The 14195-nt window shown below is 35.1% G+C and overlaps 1 protein-coding gene across 9 annotated transcripts in view; it reads left to right on the top strand.

Annotated features, from left to right (window-relative positions):
• pals2b (protein associated with LIN7 2, MAGUK p55 family member b) overlaps nucleotides 1-14195 on the top strand; it is a 33022-nt gene that overhangs the window by 1435 nt on the left and 17392 nt on the right. For 3 of the 9 annotated variants that reach the window (XR_007926472.1, XM_051872533.1, XM_051872534.1), the window contains exons 2-3: nucleotides 3756-3832; nucleotides 9922-10089. The exons of 1 other annotated variant lie outside the window; for it this stretch is intronic. Coding sequence is in view for 7 of the 8 variants with exons in the window: in XM_051872533.1 (XP_051728493.1) it covers nucleotides 3781-3832; nucleotides 9922-10089 (220 nt within the window). In the remaining variant the exon portion in view is untranslated. Of the gene's footprint in view, nucleotides 1-3755; nucleotides 3834-3926; nucleotides 3961-9918; nucleotides 10090-14195 lie in introns of all 9 variants that reach the window. 5 more of the 9 variants (XM_051872537.1, XM_051872538.1, XM_051872535.1 and 2 more) reach the window with 4 other exon arrangements.

Here is a 14195-nt window from a genome sequence, read left to right as displayed (position 1 = left end):
ATGAAAATATACTGATTGTTAGTCCCTCTTCAGTTTTTATGAAAAAAAAGAAACCTCTCTTAGACACAATATGAAATGTCAACAACAAGTACAATCAAACATCTGACATTTGCTTTATCATTAACATTTTCACCATTTTCACTTCAACTGATATCTAGTCTTGAGTTGTTTTTTGTCTCCCCCAACTAATTATTTACTATACTTTGATTACTTTGCAATTTTTACTTAGTAGGCTATAATATGCTATTAAAACTTTGTATTATATTTTTTACATAATATTTGCCCTCAACACAATAGGAAAAAATGTATTGTATTAAAAATATGAAGCATGAATAACACAAATGAAAATGATACTATTTTTAATAGAATGATCTTAACATGACAATACCATGATGATGAGAATTGTTGTTGTTGCCTTTCATTATTTGTTTTGCTGTAACACTTGGCACAATCAGCGTAATCCTCTTATTTGCAGAGCACTTCATCATGCAAACTGACCTACATATTCATGCGAGTGTGTGTGAGTGTGTGTAGCGAGGGGGGTTTGCAATGTGCCGTACCCTTTGTTTAGAGACGAGCGTGTGTGTGCTCCATCAAGTTCACTAATTATCAAGCAGTGAGACGTCAGCAGCGCATGCTGTGGGATGGACATTAGGCTGTTGGCATATCCAGGTTACCAGTCCCTCTTTATAAGAACCGATCCACAGAGGCATTCAGTAGCTGGTGTACACAAACCTTAATGGAAGTATATCCTTGCTAAATTAGAAAAATATGATGTGTTTTATGATGGTGTCTTTTGGTATTCTTATTTTGAGGCTCACAATATTTTCTGGACACATTTTGGCTGAATCCGAAATGGCCCCTTTTACCTTCATTCATTATTCCCTACATTAGTCCACTAATACAGTCTATTTGAAGGAGTGAATGACAACAAGTGAGTGAATTCTGGAAGGGCTGCCGCTTTTGCATAGTTTTTGCTTGCTGTTTAATAATCACTTAACTTGAAATTTAATAATCACTTCACTTAATAATTTAATAATTACTTCACTTGAAATTTATCTAAAAATCTGTCATGGAAACTTTGTATGAACCTTAATTAAACAATTAAATAATAATTTTTTAAAGGAATTTGAGACGTGGGAGTTCATTCAGCGTGCGACTGTCCCTTATGGGTATTCTCTAGCCGTTGAGCGTACATCAGTTGTACACTCGTTATTGTGGTGCATTGTGGGATTGAATGAATGCACTCGATAATGTCCACTAAGGTTTTGGACACTACTACAAATGGCTGTCAAATAGTGCTCTATTTAAGGGTATAGGGGGCGATTTTGGACACAGGGTTTGTCTTTAAAGTCGGCATGTCGGATATACTTCCCTATTGTGAAGTATATCCGAGTGTAATGGCTTCTCAAACAAGAAAAAATGGAGGGCGGACTTGATTTTGTGGTAATTGATTGGATGGTTGTGGTTTGCTATTGCTGTGATCTCATGTGAGTGACAGGTTGTCCCGCTCTCATGTCGAAAACACGTCATCAGAGAAAAGATGTCACTGCCTGCAAGTGGGAAGTAAAATTTATGAGGGCACATGAATTTAAATAAAAATAATGATGTGCACAGATAAATGATTTATAATAAATACTGCAATATTCCATAAAGAAGTAAGAATTGTCAATTTTGATTTCATGGTGACTTCAAAGGCTTGCAAAACTTGGGCCGTTTTACAGTAGTAACATGTCAAAGTTCAACAAGGAGAGGAGCTTGCACACATAGAAGATTTCTTACAAAAATACTTTATTTAGAGGCCAAATGCAATATATAGAATCAGGCTATTGTCTGTTATGACACTGATTGCGATGTGAATCGAAAACATTTTGTCTTTGCATTTGGCCTCTAAATATACTTTTTATAAGAAATCTTCTACCATCATGAGTGCGAGCTCCTTTCCTTGTTAAAATATGAAATTATTTTTTTGAGCTTACGCATCAAAGTAATTTTTTATCAGTATTTGGCTTTTTATGACTTTTTGGCTGTTTTCGCTCTAGTAGTAACATGTAAAGAAAATGTACAGTTATAGCACATAGATTCACTGAAGCTTGCAGAATTACACAGTCCCTTGAGAATCCATAGAATCCATCTTAATTCAACATGTATGTTGGTCGCCTATTTTTATCTGTCATGTAATATGCATAGCACGCTCTCTAACTAAAAATGCCTAGAGTCTTAGAAGTAAAGGTTCTGCATCGAACCTTAAAGGGTTTTCCGTCAGGCACTTCATATATAGAACCTTTTAGGGGTTCCCATCATGAGATGTATATTGATTAAAGTTTATGAATTAAACAGCTTGGAAACACTGTATCACTACAAAAAAATTGAAGTAACCTTTTAAACATGAAAATATTATGCAATCATTTAAAGGGTTAGTTCACCCAAAAATGAAAATTCAGTCATTAATTACTCACCCTCATGTCGTTCCACACCCGTAAGACCTTCGTTCATCTTTGGAACACAAATTAAGATATTTTTGATGAAATCCGATGGCTCAGTGAGGCCTGCATTGCCAGCAAGATAATTCACTTTCAATTGCCCAGAAAGCTACTAAAGACGTATTTAAAACAATTCATGTGACTACAGTGGTTCAACTGTGGGCGATTTCAAAACACTGCTTCATAAAGCTTCGAAGCTTTACGAATCTTTGTTTCGAATCAGTGGTTTGTAGAACCAAAGTCACTTGGTTTCAGTAAACGAGGCTTCGTTATGTCATACGTACTTAGAAATTTCAATGGTTCGCGTGACTTTGGCAGTTTGATACACGCTCCGAACCACTGATTTGAAACAAAAGATTCATAAAGCTTCAAAGCTTCATGAAGCAGTGTTTTGAAATCACCCATCACTAGATATTGTTGAATAAAGTCGCTATTTTGTTTTTTTTGGTGCACAAAAAAAGTATTCTTGTTGCTTCATAACATTAAGGTTGAACCACTGTAGTCACATGAACTGTTTTAAATATGTCTTCAGTAGCTTTCTGGGCATTGAAAAAGGAAATGATCTTGCTGGCAATGCAGGCCTCACTGAGCCATCGGATTTTATCAAAAATATCTTAATTTGTGTTCTGAAGATGAACGAAGGTCTTACGGGTTTGAAACAACATGAAGGTGAGTAATTAATGACAGAATTTTCATTTTTGGGTGAACTAACCCTTTAAGACATTAACAATAGGGTTCAATAACAGTAGGGTTCTATATAGAAACCCAGTTAACCTTTTTTTTTCTAAGAGTGTATGAATATTGAACCCTCTTTGTCTTCTGACTTGTCTGGTATTCCCATTTGCAGTTGCCCCTCCTGACATCGGTCCTGTATATAGGCTAATAAAGAACATATTTCATGGTTTTTCACACCTGTCAATAACACATGAATGACTAAAGCTAAATTTATGCGTGTAATATTCAAGCAATATGAACATCATATCTTGGGTATGTATGTCTTTAAACATGACAGATGACAAATACCATCCAATAAATCATCATGTATTGCTTTTATAAAGACTTAATTTTTAAAGATTGTGACATGAGGAGATCAATGGAGCTGAAGCATAGTGGATTTTGCTTAATACAACAAACCAGCTAACTGCCTCCTGACCTCAAATAACGGTTCACACAATGACCCCGCTGTATCAGGATCAGGGCTGTGACAGTCTCCGTCCTGACCCAAGAAGAGAAGTGTGTGCGTGATCAGTGTTAAATTGTCTTTCTCTCCAGAGTCGGCACTTGCCTGGAGCAGTGGATGAGAAGTTTGCAGCAGCACGGGGAGGGAGCGGGAACAACATCGGCCACAAGTGAGTCGTGTGTGAGTGTGTGTGTGTGTTAATTCTTCCAATGTTACTTGATAGTATATGAACAGTATTAGTGAATGTGACATTGTCTTCACAGCTGGAATCTCATTGATCGGCAGCCATGATCACAGGTAGAGATGGTGAAGTGAGCAGGAGAAAGACTGAAAGTACTTATCTGGCCTGCAACTTACTATGAGAGTACAAGTGCTTTTCATATGTCAGTCCTAAAACGGCTGTAAAATAGCTTATGGTTACTGATTCAGGTCACCAATAAAGAGTTGCAAGTTGAGAGATGTAAATTAAACACAAGAGATACAATATATAAAGTGATAGAGATTGATAAGATATAATTTTAGATATAAAACAGTTTAATTTCTATGCACTGTCAAGTTTTGAAGATAAACCAATATGCATATAGTCTTTGGTGCGTAGAACCTTAACTTGTGCCTAACCTACTTTTGCAAAGATGTAAGTTTATGTAATATGATAAAATAAATGAAAATGTGTTCGAGAAAATTTTTGGAAATGCTGAATATGCATATATTTAATAGTAACATAATTAATTTAATATTTAATAGTAACATAACAATTAATAGTATGTTCATTAGAGTCGCACATTTGCCACCTTTCTGATTTACGGACATTCAAATGACTGACAGAAGTCATTAAAGGCGCATATGTAAGATTTTTGGATTAAAATATATATTTTGTTGACTTGTGTACTTACATTATCCCAGATGTTTCCAATAATGTTTAAATCCAGAAAAATAAGTATTTTTAACTAGTGTCCTGTCCCTCGTCATTGTGTCGCCTTACGATTTCCGATTTTTTTTTAATTTTGTATAAACCATGGAAACACCAAAGAAGCTTTAATTTATTATGTGTTTTATTAGACAAGGGAACAACTGTTTGGATACATTTATAGACAGAAAGCTAATCATTGTTATATAGCTCAACACTGTTAGTCTTATTGTTTGAATCTCGTTTTCTTGATTTTCCACAAGTATCATGTTTTCACTGTGCCTCAGAGAAAAACACTGTCAAGTGGCTAACATAGCATAATCAGATGCAGCTTTATTTTTAATAACAGTAAAACAGCATTTTCAGCATGTTTTAAAATGAATTGCATGCCATTTAGCAACACAAGCCATCCAGCATTTATTAATATGATATTCTAATATCAATCTTACTTACTGCAGTGTGCAACAAATGTCTCATAGCAGCAGGCGAGCGAACGCATAGAGTAATGTTATAACATCATTTTCAATACACTCAAATGTCTCTAATATGATAAAACAGTACTGCGTTACCCCACATACGCTTGACTGGAAGAAGTGAAAGCGGCGACTGGCATAATAAAAGTTCCCCTGCTCTCGAGTCGTGTGTCGCGCTCGTCTCTCATTCGCAGTCGCTCCAGCGGCCTCGTTCCGCTCTGCTCTGCTTATACTACAGTACGAGTTAATAAAGTTAATAATCTTATCCATGAGCATGATTTCTACCCGAGTCCCGTCATATTCTTTTCCGCCGGCTGTGAGGTGAAGACGACAACTCTTATGATTCCGCGTTCAATCTTGGCATCATCAAGCTACACCTTTGTTTTGAATAGGTGACCTCTAGTGGTGAAAATTACATATTGTGCCTTTAAAGGGATTGTTCACCCAAAAATGAAAATTCTGTCATTTACTCACCCTCAAGTTGTTCCAAACCTATATTAATTTCTTTCTTCTGCTGAACACAAAAGGAGATATTTTGAAGAATGTTGGTAACCAAACAGTTGTTGGTCCCCATTGACTTCGATAGTATGGAAAAGTAAATACTATGGGGCCAATCAACTGTTTCGTTACCAACATTCTTCAAAATATCAAAATATTTAACTATCACTACAAAATATATAACTATCATTGAAATACTGTTATAATTTTTATTAACAGTTTGAATTAGTTTTTTATTTTTAGATTTTCCATTTTCATTTTATTTTTAGTTAGCTGTGGCAATGTTATTGTAATTTTTGTAATTTTTATTCATTGTTTTTTAGATATATAGTTTTTATTAATTCAAAAATAGTATGTTTAATAAAAAATTAAATAAAATATTTAATTTTATTTTAGTTAATGATTATTTAATTTCAAGTAACAAATATGTTTAACCCTGAATATTATTGCAGATTTGGGAAGGTTTACATTGTATACAAAAATATGTGTGTAACTCCATTATTTGTAGGTCAGATAAGTCCTCAGTCTTTCTCCACAGATTTAAGCCTACTAAAATATTTTTGTAGCTATTGCTAACCAAGAACAAATGTTCACTAAAAATACTTACAGTTGTTGGGAAACCAAAGCCTTCATTTGGGTTTTATTAAGTTGGTGTCTTTTAATTACATCTATTGGACACGGTCCAATAAAATGCTGCTTACATTCTGCAGTAGCTACAGGCTTATAGTAGTATCACAAAGTTGCAAAGGCTGTCCGTGTGTAACTTTGAGTTAGCCTCTTAGGCTAAGCTAATACCTTACAAAGATAATGGGCTTTTTCTGCGACTGCAGATTGTACCTTAAAGCCAGTTGATGATTTGCTTGTTCTTGAGATGTCAGATGTAATTTGTTAAGTCAGTGTCTCTTGATATACTTCTTTGGAATTGTTTTCTCAAATTTATGTTCAGAAATAAATGTGTAATTAGCCAAAATTGCTATTTCATTAACTAGCTAATGTTAAATTTAAGATAGCTGCTAAATTCAGCTTCTAAACTCACTGCCACTTTCCTCTTAAATGCATCATTTGAAGCACATGTGCAGTAAACATATGGACCCTTCCTGGAAGTATCTCACCCCTCAGGCATTATTCATCACCTTTTTTCCCGCCTCTCCAATGAGTCATTTACACACCTGATGCTCAGACGTGCCTTTTCAGCCTTGTTCTAGCAAGCTCATAATGGATTCCCTAATCTACCACGGCTGTATTGAGATTAAAATCCGGCTCAGATTTACAGAAGGCAATGCCATGAGAGGGGGGAGGAAAAGAGGGAGGGGTGGGGGAGGGGTGGCTGGATTAGGGACAGAATGTATCCTCTTACGGCACAGCTGTGCAAGAGAGTGGCTGTCATTGCTGGATGCCTCTACAAACTGACCTCAGATCAGACAATGCTACTGTATCAGTACTGAACAGAGAAAGCGATTATTTTAGACCAGCCATTTGAATGAGCATTTGAACTATTTAAAACTTATCTGAGGTTTATAGCCTATATATATATATATATATATATATATGGACAGTTTGGCCATGCTATATATATATATATTTGTATATAGTTGTATATACAAAATATATTTTGTAAAAATATGTAACAAGTATTTTATTATAACAGTCAGTTTAGATCAGACGTCACTAACCAGTTGATCACAGTTGACCCAAGATATATTCCATCCAGATCGCACATTGTTTTTCATGCATTCTTGTAACATTACTATAAACATGTTTTTGCACCCACACATTTACTATTCCCCACACATTTTTTATGCTTTGTTATTATTGTTATTATTTTATTATTTCTTTCAGCATCGGTGAGCATAAGAAACATTAACAAATCCTTCCAACCCCCAACATTTGACCAGTAGTGAATTTTTTTTTTATACATTTTAGATATAGTAGCTGAATATTTAAATGTAAATGTTAATAATTAATGCCAGTGATTGATAATGGCACCTGAAGAAACCAACTTGGCTCATTCCTAATGCAGTGTGCATGATGTATTTCAAAATTAGGGGGTTATTGCTTAAATTACCAGCTTGGTTGGAATTCTTGGTCATGAAATGAGAGTTGTGAACTGAAGATTATTATGTCATTGCTGTCAGAGTAAAACTAAGTGAGCTGCTATTAATACATCCAGCAAGCTAATGCATTTGACCCCGACTGACATTAATAAATGATTCAATTCAAGCATAAAACATTATACAATCGATACATGCACTCTAAAAAATGCTGGGTTAAAAACAACCCAAGTTGGGTTGAAAATGGAAATGCAAACCCAGCAATTGTTTTAACCCAACGGTCGGGTTAAATGTTTGACCAACGTGCTAGGCAGTTTTATTTAACTCAACTAGTGTTTAAAAATTACTATATGGCTGGTTTAAAATGAACACAAAATTCAGACACATAATTAGTAGAGGCAACAATAATAATCAAAAGGTGAACATTTATTAATATTCAATTTAATAAATGTGTTTATTGTTTAATTATTCATTAAACTTATTAATAAACGTTCATTCATTAAACATATTAAAGGGGTCATATAATGCCACTTTTACAAGATGTAAAATAAGTCTCTGATGTCCCCAGAGTGTGTATGTGAAGTTTTAGCTCAAAATACCCCACATATCATTTTTTATAGCATGTTAAATTTGTCACTTTTTGAGGGTGAGCAAAAATGCTCAGTTTTTGTGCGTGTCCCTTTAAATGCAAATGAGCTGCTGCTCTCAAGAAGAGGGCGGAGTTTCAAGAGCTCTTGTTAGCAGCGCCGATTACCTCAGACTCACTGAAAATGTCAGAAACTGTTCAGACTTTTATGTTCAAAATGGAGTCCGACAATGATGGAGAGACTCAAGAAGAAGTGACAACATGTAGAATGCAACAGGACGTTTCTGAATGGTTAGTTGATTAATTTATGTAGCTGATGTGGAGTTAACTATCTCAAAGTCATTGATTAGCATATTCTGTCATGATATATAAATCGCTCGATCGCTCGTGTGGGAACTGTTGTAAGATGCCTACAGAGCCAGAGAATATGCTGCATGAAGATAGAACAGGTACAGTTTAGTTTAATTATGGTTATAACTTGTCATGTTGTCATTTTGCTTTTATGACATGCTGTTGCATTTGTGTTACGTACTGTATTGCAATTACATGGCCTCACCCCTTTGTTGCGTGTTCTCGGGGGCGGGATTTATGTAAATTTTAGGGTTAGTGATGTCACCAACCCGGCAAGAAGCTCGTTGTAGTCCCTACAGCTGTTTGTTGTAGTCCTTAAACAGAGAATTCTTTAAAAGAAAATATCTCCCTTTGCTTTGAACTTTGAGTGTCCTAACTTTGCAGATGTTGTTTATGCTCTAACAGCAACATTACACACTAACTAAAGTTAAAAAAGTGAAATCATAATCAACCACCCCTTTAATAAATGTTAATTTCCAACATATTTTGAGTTCATTTTAAGCAAGCAATACAGTAATTTTTAAATAGTTGAGTTAAATAAACTACCCAACAGGTTGGGCAAACATTAAACCCAACTGCTGGGTTAAAACAACCCAGTTGCTGGGTTTGTCCATTTTCAACCCAACTTGGCTTGTTTTTAACCCAGCATTTTTTAGAGTGTACATTTAAAGCTTTGTGTATCTGACCATTTGGAGAATATGAGCAAACTCTGGTCTCAAACATGTCTGTCCAGAGTGTGACAGTAGAAGCTGTAAGCATCCATCATATATAGACCATTCAGTCTTGTGTAGAAGTGTTGAGTGTACTGCTGTTCATAATGGAAACCACAGAATTGCAAGTTCCCAATTTCACTCATGCATTTCCTGCAAAAGCCCAGGCATGAACACCATGGATTTGAAGTACATTTATGACCAGGACTGGGACAAAGAGACTGAGACTTGGAGAAAATCAGCGGGAGACATGTTCAATGAGGGTGGGCGAATCTCGCGTTGGCCCCACAGACCCCTGGTTGCTGAGCTTATATAAGGACACTTATGTAAGATCCACTGGGGGGCTTAACTGGGCAATGGGCTGTCTCTGATGTGAGGGGGTGGAGTCTGAAACAGCAGGAGAGGATTGTGGGATTAGATGTTTGGAGGGAGGGCTGTATGTGTGTTTAAGTGAAGCGCTAGTAAGAGGATCTGTGTATGTGAATGCATGTTTATGTGTGTCCACATCTGTGTTTGGCAGACGTCTGGAAGGCTCTCTCTCCTTTCTTTGTTTGGATGTCTCTTGGCCTCTTTTTTTGCTTTACTTTTTTCACTCTTCTACCTCCTGCCTGCTTTTTTAATCTAGTCAGAGGAGTTTCTGTCTAGGTTTTTATTTTATCAATCATTTTGTTTTTATTGGCAGAGGCAAGTCAGCATTTGTGCAGTTTTGGTCCAGAGCAGAGGTCAGGAATGATTCTTACTTTGGGCGAAACGTTCTCAAACGGAGCAGGTTCTAACTCGGATGCCGGGGACATTGGAGAAACTGGGGAGGGGGCGTCTGAACTTGCTGAGAACGCAGAGACTTCCGGAGGTTAGAGATCTTCATGTTTTTTCATATCCTCTGTAATTATATGTTCAAATATGAATGGCATTTCTTGGCTTTTAGAAGAGGGGTGTAAAATATTCTGAACAAACCAAAAGAGAACATGTGTGGTTTGGCAGGTTGTATAAAGCGTGCTCATCAGAGCATGTGGAGAGCGTAGCTTGAAGCATTGGTTTGACAGATGCGTTGTTGCATATCTGTTTTATTTTTGTTAATTTATGTTTTACTAAAGGAAAATCATGAAGAACTTGAATAAGAGGGTGAGAGAGGATCTCTTGCAAAACTTGAGATGGAGAATGAGAAAAATGCAATGTAAAAGTTACACACGAGATTCAGTCAGCACAGAAACATTCATTTGTTGTCTATCTTGAAATAGCCTGATTTTAATGATCTGGAATTTGACAGTTTTGTTTATATCATTGAAATAACTGATAGTTAATGAACCTAAATGAGTCACTGTTTGCTATAAGAAGTTGATCTCAACACTTATGTACACTGACACATGATTGTCAGTTATGTTATTGGAGAATATTATTATATTAATTATAATAACAATAATGTTAAATTTTGGCGCTTTTTATAATTATAATTATCAGCCAATCTTTCATGGACTGAAGTTTGAGATACAGACTTATGAGAAATATTGTTGTTTTTTTCTGATGTTTTTTTTTCTCCCTTAACTTTGTGTTTTTTCATTGGGAATTTTAAAAAATCATTCATTTGCAAGATTATTGATTCCCACATTATTCAAACATATGATTTGGTCAAATTATTTTCACAAAGAATATATTTTGATAAAACATGCTATTTTTGAGGCCAGTGAGTATGTGTTACTCAAGCATTTTCTCGTGACATTTAGCGCTCAATGTTTGCATGGAATTTACGGTAAATCAAATGTGTAATTAAATCTTTGGGAGTGTAATAACAGTACATGCCAAAACTGCAATTTAACTGTCAAACAGAGAGCTAATGTCTCTAATTAGGTCTTTAAAATAAACCAAATTAAAATGCAGCTTACAGAATTTGACAGATATGAGAGGACGTTTTTATTAAAGGGTGTGTGTGCACGTTAGCGTTAATTGCGTTCTCATTTTTGAGTGTGTGTGTAACTTCATTTGTTTTATTCCTCCCTCAATTGTTTATTACTCTGTCAGTTCATCCATTATGTACTCTGTTCAGCCAAATAAGGGACGCCCCAGGGTACATTTCTCTATGACATATTTGCAATAGAAAATAAACAGTGGCTCAGTGTCAAAGCTTGCTGATGGTTGCTTCTGGACTGCAACAGTATTGTCTGACCTGAATTAAGTGAGTGGAACTGAACCACTGAACTGATGTTAAATATTGATCTGTTGGCCTAGCCTACTGTTTCCTGATGGAGAGTAAATGTGCAAGCATACATAAGCGCTCTGTTCTGTTCTGCTGTCACAGATGGATTACACTACTGCAGGCTATGACCTGTGTAGTCATGTGACTCACTGAGTGCTTGGCCTTGCAAAATGGTTGTGTGTGTTGATGCTGAGGGAGATTTGTCAATGACTGTTTAAAGTGTCCTTAACATCAGCATGAGTACACAAAGTTAAAAAAAATAAAAAAATAAATAAATAAATATATATATATATATATATATATATATAAATTTTAATAATAAATACTTAATAATAAATAATACATTTTTAAATAAATAAATATATATTGAAATTATTGTTTGAATAAATGGTTTTAATATTTGTTTTTTTTTTTCAGTTTTTATTTAAATTTATTTATTAATATGAATAAAGAGGGTTGGGTAAGTTACTCTAAAAAAGTAATTAATCACTTGCTACGTATTACATTTGCTCTTTTAAAACTGCTCTTATAATTATTTCAAATGAATGCCAATGACCTTGGCATTTAAAGGGAGATGGTTACATTAAAAACATACATTTTAACATTAGATGTTAAGTTTTCTCCACAATTGTTTTCATAGACTTGTTAAATTAAGATTAATCCCTCACTTTTTCAAGGGGAAAGTAATTAAATTACAGCAATTAATTACATAGTAATTATATAGTAATTACATCCAACACTGTAAATAAATAATAAAAAAATTATATATATACACACACACACACATATATACATTACATACATACATACATACATACAAACATATATATATATATATATATATATATATATATATATATATATATATATATATATATATATATATATATATATATATACACACTATATTGCCAAAAGTTTTGGGATGCCTGCCTTTATGTGCACATGAACTTTAATGACATCCCATTCTTAATCCGTAGGGTTTAATATGGAGTTGGCCCACCCTTTGCAGCTATAACAGCCTCAACTCTTCTGGGAAGGCTTTCCACAAGGTTTAGGAGTGTGTTTATGGGAATTTTTGACCATTATTCTAGTACATTTGTGAGGTCAGGCAGTGATGTTGGTGAGAAGGCCTGGCTCGCAGTCTCCACTCTAATTCATCCCAAAGGTGTTCTATCGGGTTGAGGTCAGAGCTCTGTGCAGGCCAGTCAAATTCCGACACACCAAACTTGCTCATCCATGTCTTTATGGACCTTGCTTTGTACACTGGTGTGCAGTCATGTTGGAACAGGAAGGGGCCATCCCCAAACTGTTCCCACAAAGTTGGGAGCATGAAATTGTCTAAAATGTCTTGGTATGCTAAAGCATTAAGAGTTCCTTTCACTGGAACTAAGGGGCCAAGCCCAACCCCTGAAAAACAACCCCACACCATAACCCCTCTCCACCAAACTTTACACTTGGCACAATGCAGTCAGGCAAGTACCGTTCTCCTGGCAACCGCCAAACCCAGACTTGTCCATCGGATTGCCAGACAGAGAAGTGTGATTCATCACTCCAGAGAACACGTCTCCACTGCTCTAGAGTCCGGTGGTGGCGTGCTTTACACCACTGCATCCAATGCTGTGCATTGCACTTGGTGATGTAAGGCTTGGATACAGCTGCTCGGCCATGGAAACCCATTCCATGAAGCTCTCTACGCACTGTTCTTGAGCTAATCTGAAGGCCACATGAAGTTTGGAGGTCTGTAGCTATTGACTCTGCAGAAAGTTGGCAACTTCTGCGCACTGTGCGCCTCAGCATGTGCTGACCCCACTCTGATTTTACGTGGCCTACCACTTCGTGGCCGAGTTGCTGTTGTTCCCAATTGCTTCCATTTTGTTATGATACCACTAACAGTTGACCGTGGAATATTTAGTAGTGAGGAAATTTCATGAATGGACTTATTGCACAGGTGGTAACCTATCACAGTACCACACTTGAATTCACTGAGCTCCTGAGAGCGACCCATTCTTTCACAAATGTTTGCAGTCTGCATGTCTAGGTGCTTCATTTTATACACCTGTGGCCATGGAAGTGATTGGAACACCTAAATTCAATGATTTGGAGGGGTGTCAAAATTAGTGTGTGTGTATATATATTATATGTGTGTGTGTGTGTGTGTGTGTGTGTGTGTGTGTATATATATATATATATATATATATATATATATATATATATATATATATATATAGGTCATTGGCATTCATTTGAAATAATTATAAGAGCAGTTTTAAAAGAGCAAATGTAATACGTAGCAAGTGATTAATTAGTTTTTTTAGAGTAACTTACCCAACCCTCTTTATTCATATTAATAAATAAATTTAAATAAAAACTGAAAAAAAAAAAAATATTAAAACCATTTATTCAAACAATAATTTCAATATATATTTATTTAAAAATGTATTATTTATTATTAAGTATTTATTATTAAAATTATATATATATATATATATATTACACACACACACACACAATATATATTATATATATATATATATATAATATATATTGTGTGTGTGTGATATATATATATATATATATAATATATATATATATATATATATATATATATATATATATATATAGTAATTTATGATAGCTAGGAAATTGATTTGTAAGGTGAAGGTGATAGTAAGCTTTGGCATCGCTTTCTATTTACACGGACACAACACTCACTATAACAGTGTTTATCACTCACTATAATATTTTACACTCAGGAAACTACC

The sequence above is a fragment of the Ctenopharyngodon idella genome, chromosome 19 (genome assembly GCF_019924925.1).
Source record: "Ctenopharyngodon idella isolate HZGC_01 chromosome 19, HZGC01, whole genome shotgun sequence".
Lineage (NCBI taxonomy): Eukaryota > Metazoa > Chordata > Actinopteri > Cypriniformes > Xenocyprididae > Ctenopharyngodon > Ctenopharyngodon idella.
This window is presented reverse-complemented; position numbering and strand designations above follow the sequence as displayed.